General features: G+C 42.5%; 1 protein-coding gene across 4 annotated transcripts in view; it reads left to right on the top strand.

Moving 5' to 3' along the window:
• EML1 (EMAP like 1) overlaps positions 1-17,595 on the top strand; it is a 199,531-nt gene that overhangs the window by 168,219 nt on the left and 13,717 nt on the right. For all 4 annotated transcript variants that reach the window (XM_030213925.1, XM_030213926.1, XM_030213924.1 and 1 more), the window contains one exon: positions 15,682-15,749. In XM_030213925.1, the coding sequence (XP_030069785.1) occupies positions 15,682-15,749 (68 nt within the window). The remainder of the gene's footprint in view (positions 1-15,681; positions 15,750-17,595) is intronic.

Here is a 17,595-nt window from a genome sequence, read left to right as displayed (position 1 = left end):
TCCCCCAGTCGGACATATATACACAAACGTGTACATACACACGCAGAGAATTAGGTGCATACAGATAGTTACATACCACATGTGCAAACGTGTACATTGCTTGCCTATATGACCCTGATTTTACCTCTCACTGCTGGTTGCTTTACAAGATGCTATCCCTCTGTTCATCCTGCTCAGCTTGCCCATGTGACCTTGTAAGACTTCAGTTTTCGGGCTTCCTGTTCTTTGTACTATTTTAAGGGCACAGACTTCTATTTGTCTCACTGGAAGGTGGCGTGCACTGAAAAACTATATTATTAGTCCTTTTATCTCTTATTGCTCATCCTACACATACCAACAATGACCATCATGCGTGACTTTATTTTGGTGTGTTTGCTACTCATTACGTGGTGTCTCCGTATTTGCTCATCAGCTGGCTATCATCACCGCCATTCTGGGGTGCCCATCCCTGTGTTTTGTGGACATTGTCCGCTATCTACTTGGGTTAAACAACACCTACCTCCTTTGGTGTTCCCACTAAATCGCCATGCATCTCCATACATTTGATCAGGTGCCACAGCCTATCCTACTATCTGTAAACATTCCCATTGGTCTTTTAAACTGTAGATCCGTACAGTCTAAATCATTCCTCATCCATGATCAGATAACTAGTACAAACTGCTCCTTATTTTGTCTTATGGAGACTTGGATTAAAATTGGTGAAGAGTCCCATCCTTATGGTTGCCTCCCCCTAAACTATGACATCCATTTTACTATGAAATCCATTTTGCTTCCTGGGCTTCCAAATCTGGTGGTGGTCTGGCTATCATTTACAATACTGACTTGAAAGTCACGGAGGTTCCTTCACCTTTTTCCTATCTGGAATAGTTAATCGTCAGAACTGACACAGCCTCACCATTATTTGTTCTTCTTTTTTATTGACCCCCTTCTCTATCTTCAGCAGGTTGGGAATCCTGTCTATCTGCTATATCGGAAGTTACTTTGCTGTTCCCTAAGCTACTCATTCTGGGTGATTTTAGCCTCCATGTAGAAGATGCTACAAATCTACTACTACTACTATTTAGCATTTCTATAGCGCTACAAGGCGTACGCAGCGCTGCACAAACATAGAAGAAAGACAGTCCCTGCTCAAAGAGCTTACAATCTAATAGACAAAAAATAATTAAAGTAAGTAAATCAAGACAAAAAATGTGAACGGGAAGGAAGAGAGGAGGGTAGGTGGAGGCGAGTGGTTAAAAGTGGTTACGAGTCAAAAGCTATGTTAAAGAGGTGGGCTTTCAGTCTAGATTTAAAGGTGGCCAAGGATGGGGCAAGACATAGGGGCTCAGGAAGTTTATTCCAGGCGTAGGGTGCAGCGAGACAGAAGGCGCGAAGTCTGGAGTTGGCAGTAGTGGAGAAGGGAACAGATAAGAAGGATTTATCCATGGAGCGGAGTGCACGGGAAGGGGTGTAGGGAAGGACGAGTGTGGAGAGATACTGGGGAGCAGCAGAGCGAGTACATTTATAGGTTAGTAGAAGAAGTTTGAACAGGATGTGAAAACGGATAGGGAGCCAGTGAAGGGTCTTGAGGAGAGGGGGTAGTATGAGTAAAGCGACCCTGGCGGAAGACGAGACGGGCAGCAGAGTTTTGAACCGACTGGAGGGGGGAGAGGTGACTAAGTGGGAGGCCAGCAAGAAGCAGATTGCAGTAGTCTAAACGAGAGGTGACAAGGGTGTGGATGAGGGTTTTGGTAGAGTGCTCGGAAAGAAAGGGGCGGATTTTACGGATGTTGTAAAGAAAGAAACGACAGGTCTTGGCAATCTGCTGGATATGAGCAGAGAAGGAGAGAGAAGAGTCAAAGATGACCCCAAGGTTTCGAGCTGAGGAGACGGGGAGAATGAGAGAGCCATCAACAGAAACAGAAAACGGGGGGAGCGGGGAGGTGGGTTTGGGGGGGGGGGAAATGAGAAGCTCGGTTTTGGTCATATTTAATTTCAGGTGGCGTTGAGACATCCAGATAGCAATGTCAGACAAGCACGCTGAAACTTTGGTTTGGATGCAAGGTGAGATATCAGGAGTAGAAAGGTAGATTTGGGAGTCATCAGCATAGAGATGGTAGGAAAAACCATGGGATGAGATTAATGAACCAAGGGAAGAAGTGTAGATAGAAAAGAGGAGGGGACCAAGAACAGAACCCTGAGGTACGCCAACAGGCAGAGGGATAGAAGTAGAAGAGGATCCACCAGAGTGAACACTAAAGGTGCGGAGGGAGAGGTAGGAAGAGAACCAGGAAAGGACAGAGCCCTGGAATCCAAGTGAGGACAGGGTGTCGAGAAGTATGCTGTGATCGACAGTGTCAAAAGCAGCGGAAAGATCAAGAAGAATGAGGATGGAATATTGACCTCTGGATTTAGCCAGTAATAGGTCATTGGAGACTTTAGTAAGCGCAGTTTCGGTTGAGTGGAGAGTGCGAAAACCAGATTGTAGTGGGTAAAGAATAGCATGTGAGGAGAGAAAATCAAGGCAGCAGCGGTGAACAGCACGGTCAAGTAATTTGGAGAGAAAAGGAAGGAGGGAGATGGGTCGGTAATTAGAGGGACAAGTAGGGTCGAGTGAAGGCTTCTTAAGGAGAGGTGTGACCACAGCATGTTTAAAGGCAGCAGGGACAGTCGCAGTGGAAAGTGAGAGGTTGAGAATGTGACAGATAAAAGGAATAAGAGCAGGAGAGATGGCATTAAGAAGGTGGGTGGGAATGGTATCAGAGGAACAGGTGGTACATTTTGAGGAAGAAAGGAGAAGTGTAGTTTCCTCATTAGTAACTTCAGGAAAGGAGGAAAGGGAATGAGGGAAAGGAGAGAGAGGGGAACGGACTAGTTGAGGGAGAGGTGGTGAGGTAGAGAAAGCAAGGTTTATCTTTTGAACCTTGTTGTGAAAGAATTCAGCAAGGGTCTGAGGAGATAATGAAGTGGTAGTTGGGGGAGGGGGCACCTTGAGGAGAGAGTTCAATGTGGTGAAGTGAAGTCGAGGATTAGAGCCAAGAGAGTTGGTCAGTTGGATATAATAATCCTGTTTGGCACGTAAAAGAGCAGACTAAAGCTTTCCTTGAATTTTTATCTTTTTACCAGTGGGTCTCCCTTCCAACCCACGCTTCTCATCACATTTTAGATCTAGTATTAACCTTGCAGGAATCCCAAATAACCCTATCAGCTATCTCTTCCTCTCCTCTGGAGCAGTAGCCTAGTGGTTAGTGCAGTGGACTTTGATCCTGGGGAACTGAGTTCGATTCCCACTGCAGCTCCTTTTGACTCTGGGCAAGTCACTTAACCCTCCATTGCCCCTGGTACAAAATAAGTATCTGAATAAATGTAAACTGCTTTGAATGCAGTTGCAAAAACCTCAGAAAGGTGGTATATCAAGTCCCATTTCCCTTTCCCTCTCTCATGGTCTGATCACTCATTCTCTTCCACCTTTCTCTACCACAACTCCTTCCACCAGTACCCACTGGCTACTAGTCTAGGGCACTTTCCAAGATTAATGTGACATCAGTTTCTCCCTCTTATTTCCTGTTGCCGCCTTCTCTGCTAAATCACTTGATGATCAGACTTGAGTCCTGGTATTCCATTCTGGCACAAGGCCTTGATACAGTTGCAAATCGAAATTGTGTACAATGTTGCAGTATAATCTAGAGTCTGTAGTTCGTAATGTGATACATAAAAAATCGGGACTCTAGAATGTAATTACTCAAAAAGTGTGCTTAAATGTGGAGAAAAACCCTCAGAAACCTGGAGTTGAACTAACTCAGGTTTAGGGCGGGGTTACTAGTATTTAGGTAACTCACGCCAAGTTTCTATCATCGGGAAAAAAACTCCACTTAAATATTTATTAATTATTTGCAGCTTGTATGTCTGTCTGCTTGTGTCTTGTTCTAAACAGTTTGTATCTTGTTCTAAATAGTTGCCTCTTGATATTAGCTTACAGCAATGCTTTAACAAATGTGAATGTAAAAAAACACTCTTATCTTAATGTCCTTAAATATTTATTAATTATTTGCAGCTTGTATGTCTGTCTGCTTGTTGTGTCTTGTTCTAAACAGTTTGTATCTTGTTCTAAATAGTTGCCTCTTGATATTAGCTTACAGCAATGCTTTAACAAATGTGAATGTAAAAAAACACTCCATTCTCTCCCCTTTTCTCTTCAACCTCTTTTTGAGCCCACTTGCTGCTCTTATTCAGTCCTTTGGCATTTCAGCACACTTCTGTGCAGATCACATACTTCTACTATACCCCACTTACCTATCTTCTTCTCTGGCTGCACGCCAAGCTTGCCTTGAGGCAGTTGCAAGCTGGCTCAAGGAATACCAGTTAGTACTAAATGCCGATAAAACAGTAGCATGTTGGTTCTTGGGTGCACCTTTACTACCACTGTCCCTTATTACTCTTTTTGGTACAACCATAACCCTGATACCTTCTTTCTGATACATAGGAGTCATCCTGGACTCCTCTCTCATTTTCGTTAACTCAGGTCTATCCAACACCTTTTTGATACTTCAAACTTTCATGCATTAATCCTTGCTTTCTTTACATCACAACTTAATTACTGCAGCATTATTTATGCTGGCCTCCCTCACTTGTCTCTGCGGAAATTGAAAACATTATAAAACACTAGTAAAAAGGCCCGTTTCTGACACAAATGAAACGGGCGCTAGCAAGGTTTTCCTCGGAGTGTGTATGTTTGAGAGAGTGTGTGTGAGAGTGACTGTGAGAGTGACTGTGTGAGAGAGAGAGTGAATGTGCGAATGTGTGTGTGTGTGACAGAGAGAGAGTGAGACTGGGTGCGAGTGTGTCTGTGAGAGAGAGCGTGTGTGTGTGAGCATGAGTGTGTGTGCCAGGGCCCCCCTCCCTCCGAGTTCCAGGGTTGTTGTCCCCCCCCCCCCCGCCTCAGAGTTCCAGAGTCGTCCCCTCCCTCCCTTCCTGCCTCCAAGTTCCAGGGTCGTCCCTTCCCTGCCTCCCTCCGAGTTTTAGGATCCCCTCCCTCCCCTGCATTATGCTCTTTCCCCTGCATTCATCCATATGCAGGCAACGTCCTCTGTGCCCTGCCCCCTCCATCCATCCATGTGCAGCATCTCTCCCCTGCCCCTCCACCTCCCTCCCCCCTCCGAGCTCCAGTGTCCCCCTCCCTCTGTCCCTCCATCCCTCCCTCCCAGTTCCAGGGTCTCATGGAACTGGGAGGGAGGGGTGCGAAGAATGTTGGAGGAGTGATGTCAGCAGGTGGTTACAATCCCAGTGACACACATTGGAACATTGGAGGAGAACGTTGGAGGAGTGATGTCAGCAGGTGGTTACGATCCCAGTGAGACAGTGGAATGTTGGAGGAACAAATTATTATATTAGATGGCCATCAGGTTATTATGCAAGGCTCACCGTTCAGACCATACTTCACCACTGTTGAAAAAATATCACTGGCTTACCGTTGAACAACAGTTCTACTTACCTTCAAGGCTCTTTGTATTGGTATCCCTTACTATTTGTCCTGCCTTACCATCATCTACTGCCCCACTAGATCTCTCTGTTCAGTAAATGATCATAGGTTAGTGCTACCCAGTCCAAGACTAGCCTATCTAGAATCTACACAGTGCAGAGCTTTCTTCTTTCGTTCCCCACACACAGGGCCAGCGGAATGTGGTAAGCAGGGTATGCATGGCAGGGGGCACCAACATTTGAGGGGTGCCAGAAACTACCATGCGCTACACTACAGCCATCCCAAGAAGACCTACTTTGATCCTGGTAGTTTAGTGGCCTCTTCAGGGGCAGAAAAGAATCCCACTCTTTCCTGTCCTCCTCCATCTCTGCTTTGCTTTTCAATGCTGCAGGCGCTGTCGCTGTATTTTCAAAATGGCTGCCGAGGCTTCTGGTGGCAGTCTCAGCAATCATTTTAAAAACATGGCGGCACCGCCCACAGCAGAAAAGAGCAAAGCGGAGATGAAGGAGCAGCAGAGGGCAGGAAAAAGTGGGATTCTTTCTTGCAGCCACAGAGGCCACTGCACCACCAGGGCTGCCTTCAAGGATCAAGGTAGGTCTCCTTGGGAGGGTTGTAATGTGTGTGTGTGTGTGGGGGGGGGGTTGTAATATGCGGGAGGGGGATGGCGGTATTACTGAGGTGGCTGCAATGGGAGGGGAGGTTTGGCACAATATAAGTCATCTCTAGGACAAAATATAACAAACCAATGGACTGCATTAGGGGATTATAGCCCATTTAGTTATGTTTAAGCAAATGAGAGATCTGCATGAAAGAAAATATTTATTTTTATTATTTTGACTTCTGAAAACCACTTGTCCCTGAAACATGCTCAAAACGGAATAATCCATTTATACTAAAACCAGAATAATCCATTTGTACAAAAGAGATGCGGTGAAGATGTGATTCCATGTGCTCCAATTTAATTTTACTTCCAGTCTTTATAACACCAGGCTTCCCAAGGCAGATTACAACAGTTAAGATGAACCCACCAATAAAGAGGATATCCTCACTGAACATTGGCCATATAGTAACTGTATTGTAGAGAACAGTGTAGAAAAAGGAGCACGAAATACAGCCTTTATTAGTTCTGTTTCCACCAGCTACGATAATTGTTAAGCAGTTTTAGTGATATTCAATTTTATGTCATGATATTTATATCTACATATGGGAAGCTTTCAAATAAATTAAAAGGCTGTCTAGTAAAAAAAAAACAAAAAACTTTTGTTCTTCACCTTTTAAGGCACTGGGCTGAAAAAGGGGGTGAGGTGGGAGAAGGGGGAAAGGAGATGCTGGACGGAGGGGGCTTGCGCCAACTGATATTTTGCAGGGGCGCACCAGAGACCCTAGCACCAACCCTGCCCACACACATGGAATAGTTTACCCATCACCCTACAAAGTAATAGTTCTTAAAAACCTGGCTCTTTCAGCAGGCTTTTGGGCAGACTGGTTGACTTGTTAAACACTGGCTATTCCGTTCACTTCTGCCGTTTACTATCCTCTGCCTATCCTGTTCTCTACATACCCCATGTGATGTAAATTTTCCCCTTCTTATGTTATATTGAATTATTTCTTCTTTAACCTCTGATATGACTGTATTGCTTTCCTATAATTTAATGGAGTTCTTTTCCTTCTTTATTTTTAGTCTGTACACCACTCTGCTCTGCTTGTCAGCTAGAGCGGTATAGAAAGTCTTGGAAATAAATAATTAAATACAAATATAAATAAACACAGATGCATGCACATTGCAGACTCACAGAGACACACACAAGCAGCAGGATTTGACCACTCCCCCCAATACTGCCACACAGTTGTTCCTGCTGGGCTGATTCTTAGTGATTCAGATATGTTTCATTAGCTTCCCCAACAGATCAGACCAGCACATGTGGTTATGTCCATCTACCAGCAGGTGGAGATAGAGTACACAAACAGAACTGTGCCACAAAGGTCACTGGGCAGCCGTTCCAATTTAATATTTCTATATATCCAACAGGTGATAGAAGCTCTCTTGTGCAGCTCCTGGACTTTTCTAGAGAAGCTTGCTCCTGTCCTGGGTTTCTAGGTTCAGTTGAGCTGAGGAACAAGGCTTTCTTGCCTTCTAATCTTTTGGGGGGGGTATACCTGATGGTGCCAGGTCCCCCCACTCCTACCCTCTCACCCCACTATTGTTCTGCCTCAAAAACAAAAACTATTGTTCTCTCCAAGAGGGAAATCCCTCTCAGGCAATGCTGCAGGTACCATAAGTACATAAGTATTGCCATACTGGGAAAGACCAAAGGTCCATCAAGCCCAGCATCCTGTTTCCAACAGTGGCCAATTCAGGTCACAAATACCTGGCAAGATCCCCAAAACATTTTATACTGCTTATCCCAGAAATAGTGGATTTTCCCCAATCCACTTAATAATGGTCTATGGACTTTTCCTTTAGGAAGCCGTCCAAACTTTTTTAAAACTCTGCTAAGCTAACTGCCTTTACCACATTCTCTGGCAACGAATTCCAATTAAGCATCTCTTCCTCAGAGAACCCTTCCGGGCTATTCTACTCTGTACCATTTCATAAGGGGGTTAACTTGCCTCAGTACCAGTGCCAGTGAGTATTTTTTCCTTGCTTCTCTCAGCACATCTCTGTTTCTTTGAGGTCACAATGGTTGGGCTTGGGGGGGGAGGGGGGCTCAGCTTTGGGGCAGTGTTCTTGCTGCTTGCTCTCTCCTTGTCAGTCAGACATGGGAGCTCTTTCACACTCTGAACCTGGCCCAAGTTCAGGATGCAGCAGAGTACCTAGTGCTTAGACTTTGGTGGGCTTGGCTCAGATTTCCTCAGAATGCGTCTTGGGTTCTCCCATGCAACTCCTCATTTCTGTGAATTTTTCCTTTGCCACAGGCAGAGGTCCTTGCAGCAATTTTGGTTCACCAGCACCTTCCTTCTGCGTCCTTAGGAGCCTTAGGCACTAATATTATTGCTCCTTTTTCTCTAGAGCTTGTTCTTTTACTTCATTAAGTTTTTTTGTTTTTCCAAAGCTCAGGTATAAATACATGAGAAAACTCAATAAAAACAATCATTACAAGAAACTCAGTATAGTTACAGACCACATTATGGGACTCACCCTCATGTCATGTGGACCTATAAAACAAAAAACAGCTAAAAAAATCCAAAAACATAACAATAGACAAAATAACTAAATGCCCATATATTTTCCAGCTACTGTACATTACTAGGTATTTGCATATTGAAGAACAAGTTTATTTAAAAGAAAAGATTTCAAATGGGTGTGGGATCATCAAGCTTATTTTTAATAAGAACACAGTCTTCTCAGGATATTCCTGGCTCTTCTCTGCAGCTTCAGGAAGAAGACTTATTTAAAAGAAGAAGGATAGAAAACCCTCCACATTTGGAGGTTGAATCCTTAGTCTCAGGACCTAGATTGGAAGCAGCTCTCTTTGCTTCTTCCAGTCATTCAGATAGAGCTCCTTTAGAAGACTGAAAACTTCTGCCTGAAGATGGTGATCATCCTATGGTGGCTAGGCTTTTCTACAAGGAAGATTTCTGTCAGCTGATTACCAAATCCTTGGCAGATCTCAATATCTCCTCCCCAGTGCTTCAAGATCCAGCTACAACATCAGACCCAAGAAGCCTCTTAAAGCCTTTCCACATCATGAGGCTATGCAAGAGATTATATTGGCTCAATGGATTACTCCATATGCTGACCTGGAGGGTGACTTGAGCTATGTCTAAGCTATATCCCGTTCTCTTAGAAGAATTGGATAAGCTTAAGGTACATAAAGTAGATTATGTATGATAGATGCATTGGTTATGGCAGTGACAAAGAAGACAACAATTCCAGTAGAGGGTGGTACCACTTTTAAGGATATTCAGGACTGGAGGCATCCTTGAAACTTTCCTTTGAAGTAGCTTCTTTGTGACTCTTGAGCTGCAGTTTGTGTCTCTTATGCTGCTTGACCTTGTCTCTGCTAGATTCAACAAGCAAGCAGCTCTGCTGAGGAGTCTGATCTTCTTTCTTCCCTTGATTTTCCAGTACTGGAAGCGGGGTTACCATATTTTGTTGTCACTCTCTTTATGACCTCCTTAGAGTTTCAGCAAAGAAGATGCTTTGATGGTATCCACCAGGTGTCACCTTTGGCTCAGATATAGGGCTGTGGATGCTGCCTCCAAATCCAGACTCCTAAACTGCATTTTAGGAATAGGTTGTTGTTTGATGAAGACCTTGAGAAGTTGGTTAAGGATCTAGGGGACTCTAAGAATCAACATTTGCCAGAAGACAAGCCTAAGCCCTCTTTCCTTTCAGTTTAGTCCCATTTGCACCCTTGAGATGCCAAGTGTTACAGGCCAGGACTGTCTACCTCATTTCAAAGATCCAATTTCAGCAGATTTCACCATCTTTTCATGCCTACAAAAATAGGATTGGGACAAACACCTCTGTCCTCCAGTGCTTTGCATCCTTCACAGTGATGAGGCACTGTCTACCTCTTGAGACCTTGATAGGATGTCTGTTATGATTTTACGACAAGTGGACCTGGATAATCTCTGACAAGTGGGTTTTGGAGATTATTCAAGGATAAAAGCTAGAATTTTCCCACCCCCTCACCCCCTCACAGATTTATACTTAGAGGCACCTTGCAAGGTGCCATCTGAAAGGCATGCAAAGCAATCTACATTACAAGATCTTATTCAGTTGGGTTCAGTTCATCTAGTATCAAGTGACCCCCATCTATTTTGTGATGCCAAAAAGGAGGGATCCGGTTCTGGAACTCAAACAAGTAAACTGAGATCTAAGGGTAATGCATTTCTAAGATTGATCTTTCTTTGTTTCAATGAAGTGAGTTTCTGATCTCTCTAGACCTCACATTCCTATCTGACTGCTTCTGCAGCATTTCCTCCATTTCTTGGTTCTCAGGGATCACTTCCAGTTTCAAGTGATGCCCTTCAGTGATACCATAACTTGAGTGAATTCCTTCAAAAAGACGGTAAATAAATCCTAATAATAAATAACTTTTTTCTGACCTTCCCAAAGATCATGGTCCTGGTAGCAACCTTCCTCCTGCATGAAGGAATCAGAGATCATCCCTACCTGGATGATTGATTAATAAGGGCCTCACCCTATAAGAAGAGTCTCCAGGTTATCTTCACAATAGTGACCCTTCTTCAGTCATTAGGATAGGTAGTCAGTCTTCCCAAGAGCCAATTAATGCCATGTCAGTCTCTCAAATACCTGAGAGTCCTGTTCAACTTGCAAGCTGGAAAGGTATTCCTTTCTGCTTTCAGGAGACAAAAGATTTAGTCTGAAGTGTAATACCTTGTGCATTAAGATCAGTGGTGGCCACCTTAGACATACTCAGCTGGGTGAGAACTCATATGAGAACATAACATAAGACATACTCAGCTGGGTGAGAACTCATATGAGAACATAACATAAGAACATAAGCATTGCCGTACTGGGACAGACTGAAGGTCCACCATCCCAGTATACAGTTTCCAACAGTGGCTAATCCAGGTCACAAGTACCTGGAAACAGATTTTATGCTACTTAATCCTAGAAATAAGTCCAATCTTAATAATGGCTTATGGATTTTTCTTTTAGGAAATTATCCAAACTTTTTAAACCCTGCTAAGCTAACTGCTTTTACCACATTCTCTGGCAATAAATTCCAGAGTCCAATTACACATTAAGTGAAAAAATATTTTCTCCCATTTATTTTAAATTTACTACTTGGTATCTTCATTGCATGGCCCCTAGTCCTTGTATTTTTGGAAAGAGTAAACAAGCGATTTGCGTCTACCAGTTCCACTCCACTCAGGCTTTTTATTTTCATTTTTTTTAATTGAATCACATTACAAAAGAAACAGTACAACACCGAAACCCCTGGTACCCTCAGACCCCCCCCCCCCCCCACCCCAGCTTCTGAACAAGACAAAAACAAAAATCCATGAAATATATTTGTAGAAAACAATTCCTGTGCCTGGGGCCTTTGTTAGAACCCCAAACTACCTCCAATTCAGAGAAGCAGTTCCCCCCACCCCCAGCAGATCCCTCCCCCCGGCCTGACCCAGAGAAAACCTGTTCAGTTGTCAAAGAGAGTATGGTTCAGAACGCCTTGAATACCTTACATCAGCCTTGGCCATGGAACTCCCTGCTGTATGTATTCCTTCTTTGGCCAATGATAGACTAAGTTCTCCACCATCATCTTGGTTGGGTGGCCCAGATAACCTTGGTGCACAGATCTCATTCAACTCCAGATAGACTGGCCATTACATCATCATTTTCTTCACAAGGGACTTTTCTCTCATGGTCCAATCCAGATGGAAGCTCTGTCTCCCTTTGGTCTTAAGGCTTGGCTCTTGAAAGGCCCAAACTAAGAAAGAAAGGTTTTCCCTACAGGCCTAGGGAGTGATCTGGTTCAGTTGCATATACCAGAGTTTAGAGGACCTTTGAAGCATAGTGCTCTGAGAGAGCCACTTCTCCTTTTTAGTCGTCCCTAGCCAATATTTTATCCTTCTTGCAGGATGGATTTAGGAAAGGCTTGGCCTTAAATTCTTTAAAAGTACAGGTAGCAGCTCTTGTGTGTTTCAAGGGATGTCTCCAGAATTCTTCCTTAGTGGCACACCACGATATTGTCCATTCAAATTATATGCATAATAAACTTGCAGCAAATATGGGGAGCATGCAAGAAATCGTGACTTTTGTGTGTGTCTAAAGCAAACCAGAAGTGCCAGCATACATTGGCACCTGTTCTTCTGTGCCTAAATATGAGCCTTGCTATACATATACTGAAGCCACGTGGCCCTGATTCTCTTTCCTGTTTTATCTACACAGGTCTCCAAGATGCTACCTCACTTCCTTCCCTCACCACGTTCCCATCCTCCTAAACTCAACTGTGATATGTTATATGTAATTACCTGTTGTAATAAAATGTTGCCGTATTGACCTTTCATCACCTTTGTGCACGTTTCCATTCATAGTGATTGTGCATAATGTGTTATGCGCCATTTTAAATATATATTTTTTTGCTCAATTTGCTGTGCAAGTTTTCTATGCATATAATTTGAGTACATTTAGCTTTCTGCATGTGATTGAAATGTCCGGCGAAAATACTGTTCTTCTGAGCCTAAATATGAGCCTCATGAAATTTTTATGTGTAAGAAGTTTTAGGGCCTTGTTTACTAAGCTTTGTTAGAAGTGCAGTAGCATTTTTAGCGTGCACTAAGCATTTGCATGCGCTAACTCTGTAGATGCCCATAATATTCCTGTGGGCGTCTACACAGCATGTGCACCTTAGTACACAGGACCCTTAGCGAGACTCATTAAACCACTTTATTTTTTATATAGTAAAAGGTGGTATACAAAGCCCTAATAAATATAAACATATTTTGTTGCAAGTTTTCCACTCATATTATTTGAATATATTTATCTTACGTGATGAAGTGTTGCATGATGAAGTATCACCAAACCTCGTGTAGAGACCCCTTTTTTCATGTTATGGAAGCTGGAGTTTCAATCTGAACAGGCTCTTCCTGACAAAATGGTATCCTCCTTTCAACTAAATTGGCCTTTATATCTTCCTTCTTTTCACCAGGAAGATTGCAGAAAGGATTGACTCATTAAAGTTGCTGGATGTTTGTAAAACTCTTCTGTGATACCTGGAAGTTATGAATGAATTTAGGTGATCTGATCTCTTTGTCTTATTTGCCAAGGAAGGCATGCCTACTTCCAAAGTTGCTATTGTTTGTTGGTTGATAGACTCCATTTTCTTGGCATACATTCTGGTAGGCAATTAGCCACCTGTGGATGTCAAGGCTCACTCTACAACAGGAATTACTACCTCTTGGGCAAAATGGTTGGCGGTTACAGTGGAGGGCATCTGTAGATCAGCAGCATGGTCTTCATGTCGTACCTTTTCCAAACACTATAGATATTTCTGCCAGGGCAGAAGCTTATTTTGGAGCTTCAGTGCTATTAGTGTGGGGGGGGGGGGGGGGGGGGATTTATATATTCCATAAATTGTGATCTGTTGTGGACACTAAGGAAGGAGAAACAAACATTCACGTACACACACACACAACTACTACTACTACTACTACTTAGCATTTCTATAGCGCTACTAGGGTTACGCAGCGCTGTACAAGTTAAAACATGGGGAAGGACAGTCCCTGCTCAAGAGAGCTTACAATCTAAAGGTAACAAACTATGTAGTCAGTGTATCATGAATGGGGAAGGTGGTTAGGCGCCAAAAGCAAGGGAGAAGAGATGGGTTTTGAGTAAGGACTTAAAGATGGGCAGGGAGGGCGCATGGCGTATGGGCTCGGGGAGTCTGTTCCAGGCATAAGGTGATGCGAGGCAGAAGGGACGGAGTCTGGAGTTAGCGGTGGTGGAGAAGGGTACAGATAGGAGTGATTTGTCCTGAGAGCGGAGGTTACGGGTGGGGACATAGGGGGAGAGGAGGGTAGAGAGGTAATGGGGGGCTGCAGATTGAGTGCATTTGAAGGTCATTAGGAGAAGCTTGAACTGAATACGGTAGTGAATCGGGAGCCAGTGAAGCGACTTGAGGAGAGGGGTGATATGAGAGTATCGGTTCAAGATACAAAGCTTGTTTTCTGCCTAACTCTGTCAAGACTTGACCAATTTCAATATAATTTGGGATATGTCATCCAGAATAAATTTGCAATAAGCCTACATGCACATCGGCCACCTCTCCTAAAGTGCATCACTTCACTACTAGGTTCTTCAACTGTCACGATGTTTTCTTTATTGTGAATTGATCGAGCCCTGCCACTTCCTGAATATCAGTCAGTTGAGTCCATTTCTCACAATTTCTTCAAAACATATTATATTCTTACCCTCTTCCTCCTCTTTTCTGGGAACTCTTGCACCAGTCTATAAGAACATAACCTTTCTCCAGATACTAATTTTTAATAAGGATCAAATCCTGTTGACTGAAAATCATGGTAACTGTTTAAAGCAAAATGGCATCTCTGCATATCATGATAACTAGATTGTGGTGGTCAGGCCCTGCAGCCTTCTCACAGAGGAGTGGTCCAGTGCCTGTGATGGCTGGATGGGATCATGTAAGTCTAAGGAGGGATATAGCTTCAGTGCTAGTCTCAAATCTCATAGGACTGGGGAGTCAGCCCTGCTGGCTTAGGGATGATCTGCCAAAGAGAATTAAAAATAACTGTGTGAAGATTGTCAAAAAACTGGCAAAATATTTTGGAATAGTTTTGCATCTCACCAATAGAACTATGGGCAGCATAATTGCCGTTTGCTGTTAGCATAAACCCTTGGCAACTCCACTCATGATTCTTCAAAACAGGGAAGAGCAAATGGAAGGTTTCTGCGGAAAGGATTTTGTGGTCCACTACTGCTGCTGAAAGGGAAATGGGACTTGATATACCGCCTTTCTGAGGTTTTTGCAACTACATTCAATGCGGTTTACATATATTCAGGTACTTATTTTGTACCAGGGGCAATGGAGGGTTAAGTGACTTGCCCAGAGTCACAAGGAGCTGCAGTGGGAATCGAACTCAGATCCCCAGGATCAAAGTCCACTGCACTAGCCCGGTAGTTCTAGCTTTTCACTTTATTAATGACAATTTTTTTGTATTTACATTTGCCCATTGCTGCTGTAGCTATAGAAGTATAGAAGAAGCTGCTAGCAAAGGTTCATTGAAATCCATGTGGGTTTAACAGCACTAGTGCTGCTTGCTTCCTACCCTTGGTACTGGAATAAATTGTATAAACTATTCTGCTTCTGTACCTTTTTGGGTAGAGCTCTCTGTACACAATAATTAACGCAGCTTAATTTTTAAAAACTCCTTAAGAGATTGTGCGAGATTGTAGTTTGGATTCTGTTGTCTGACTTGCAGTTAACAAAGAGTGCATTGGACCCCCGGATTGAGACTTTTTGCATGCTTGATAAGTTTCCTGTGTTTCAGGAAGTGTCTGAAGGAGGGGAGCAAGCAAGGATATATATATATATATATATATATATAATTTTTTTTTTTTACAGATTTAGAAGGGAAATGAAACAAAAGCATTCCTTTGTATTTCATGGGCATTTGCTTATAATAATCAGACTTTTATTTCTTCTAAAGTGAGACGTTCTAATTTAGTCTTATTTTTCTTTTCATCTTTGTTGTCTGACTACAAACATATACTTCCTTTAAAATAACTATAGGATCCAGCACAGTCCTCTGGCTTTCATCCTTCTGGGTCTGTTGTTGCAATTGGAACCCTCACTGGAAGGTAAGGTTATGTGCTATATAGTTTTGCTATCCATATCCACTGTTTTGTTTTCATACTCTGTGTAAGCAACCCTGACTGCCCCATATCATCTTAAAATACAATATCAGACTTTCAGACAAGAATCGCAACTTATTCCTCATAATTTACTTATAAATTAAATTTAATACCATTCATCATTTTAGCTCTGGGCAGTAAAAAAATAAAATGCACCCATCTTTTCTACTACCTGTCTGAGTTACGCATGCAGGCAAGTAAGCATGTTGGTAGCTTTATGATTCATCCCAAAATGTTTTTCTGTTTGTTGAATAAATGACCACTAGGAAAACTAGTTTTTCTTATTTGGAAGTTGTAGTCAACTAAGTATTGTTTGGAGATTCCCTTAAGTAAACCAATCTTATCCTCAAAATATGACAGACCTCACTGATCAAATTGTTCCTAATGTGCATGTTAAGTCGTGAGAAACCTAATACTTTTAGCTGTTTTCGGCACAAAGTGCCCCTCTTCTGGGTTTGGCTGCAGGAAAGCCAATTCTAGCTGGGCATAGATTGGCAGTTGCCTCCTTGGGCTTTGCTAACAGTATAAAGACTGCTTTAACAATGGATTGAACCCGTTCCTCGCTGGTGATTTTATTCTAGCAGAGATAGCAAAATTGCCTGGAATAGCTTTAATAAGAGATGTGTCAGTTGATAGGACAGAGACCAAGATGAAGTCTGAGACTAAACTGAACACTAAAATCTCCTTAGAATGTGGAGATGGTTTCCATGAAAACTTGAGAAACATTAGAATCTGTATGGTGACATGAAAAGGAGGGTTCTTTAGTTGCTGTCTGAACATATAATTTTGATAGACTTGTTTGTTGTGGCTGATTTAAGAGTATACCTGTTGAGTGAATGGGTAAAAGCTTTGCATGTCATCAGATTGCCAGTAGGGAGCTTGCAGATACTAAGAAATTTTTGAGAGATTGTAGCATCAAAACTGAATAGTAAGTGGTGGCAGATAAAGACCAGTGCAACACTTCTGGTATGCCTATCAGGAAATAAGGGTTGTAACTGCTTCTCTGTTCAGATTATCCTAGCCTGTCTTACTGGCTAGATAGATGGCCAGGCTGGTCGTTATCTGATGTCATTTACTATATAACTGTGTCAGAAGTAGAATAGAAAGGAAATATAATACATTCTTTTTTATTTTTTTATCTAAGTACATTTTAATAGAATAAACAAGTAATAACTTGTATAGAAAAGTGATCAAAACGGAAACAAAGTAAAGATCCAAAATAGGAGGATAGCAGAAAAGAGGTAAAAGAAAACCACAGGAAATAACACCTCATACTAAAGTTCAGTACATTATATTAAAGAGAGCTATTAGTTATCACCTGTTCCAAATGACGGTAAAGAAACCTCCAAAGGTGGGTGCTTAGGACTAAATTCTGTAAATGGCGCCTAAAAAATTAGTGCTAAAAAAATATCGCTTTGTGCTATTCTGTAAATGGCGCTTAAGTTAGGCCATTTATAGAATAGCGTGTAGCGCCAGGAACTGCGACTTCATTTAGGTATGACCATTTACACCAACTAAACCTTGGTGTAAATCACTGCACCTAAATTAGGCGAGGATCCCCTTTATTTAATGAGAATCCCCCCCCCCACCTCCGATCCACCCTTGCCCTCTCATGGCTTTGCCTCCTTTTTAGACCCATGTGTAAATTTTAATTAAATCCCATTAGCACCTATAGTTGCTTGTTAGCATCTCAATTATCAGTGCAAATTGGCTTGTTGTTGAATTAAATTGCACGTCCAAATTTGCACGTGCAATTTTTAGCAACTTTTATAGAATTCAGGAGTTAGTGGCC

Source organism: Microcaecilia unicolor, chromosome 9, assembly GCF_901765095.1.
Source record: "Microcaecilia unicolor chromosome 9, aMicUni1.1, whole genome shotgun sequence".
Classification (NCBI taxonomy): Eukaryota; Metazoa; Chordata; class Amphibia; order Gymnophiona; family Siphonopidae; genus Microcaecilia; species Microcaecilia unicolor.
This window is presented reverse-complemented; position numbering and strand designations above follow the sequence as displayed.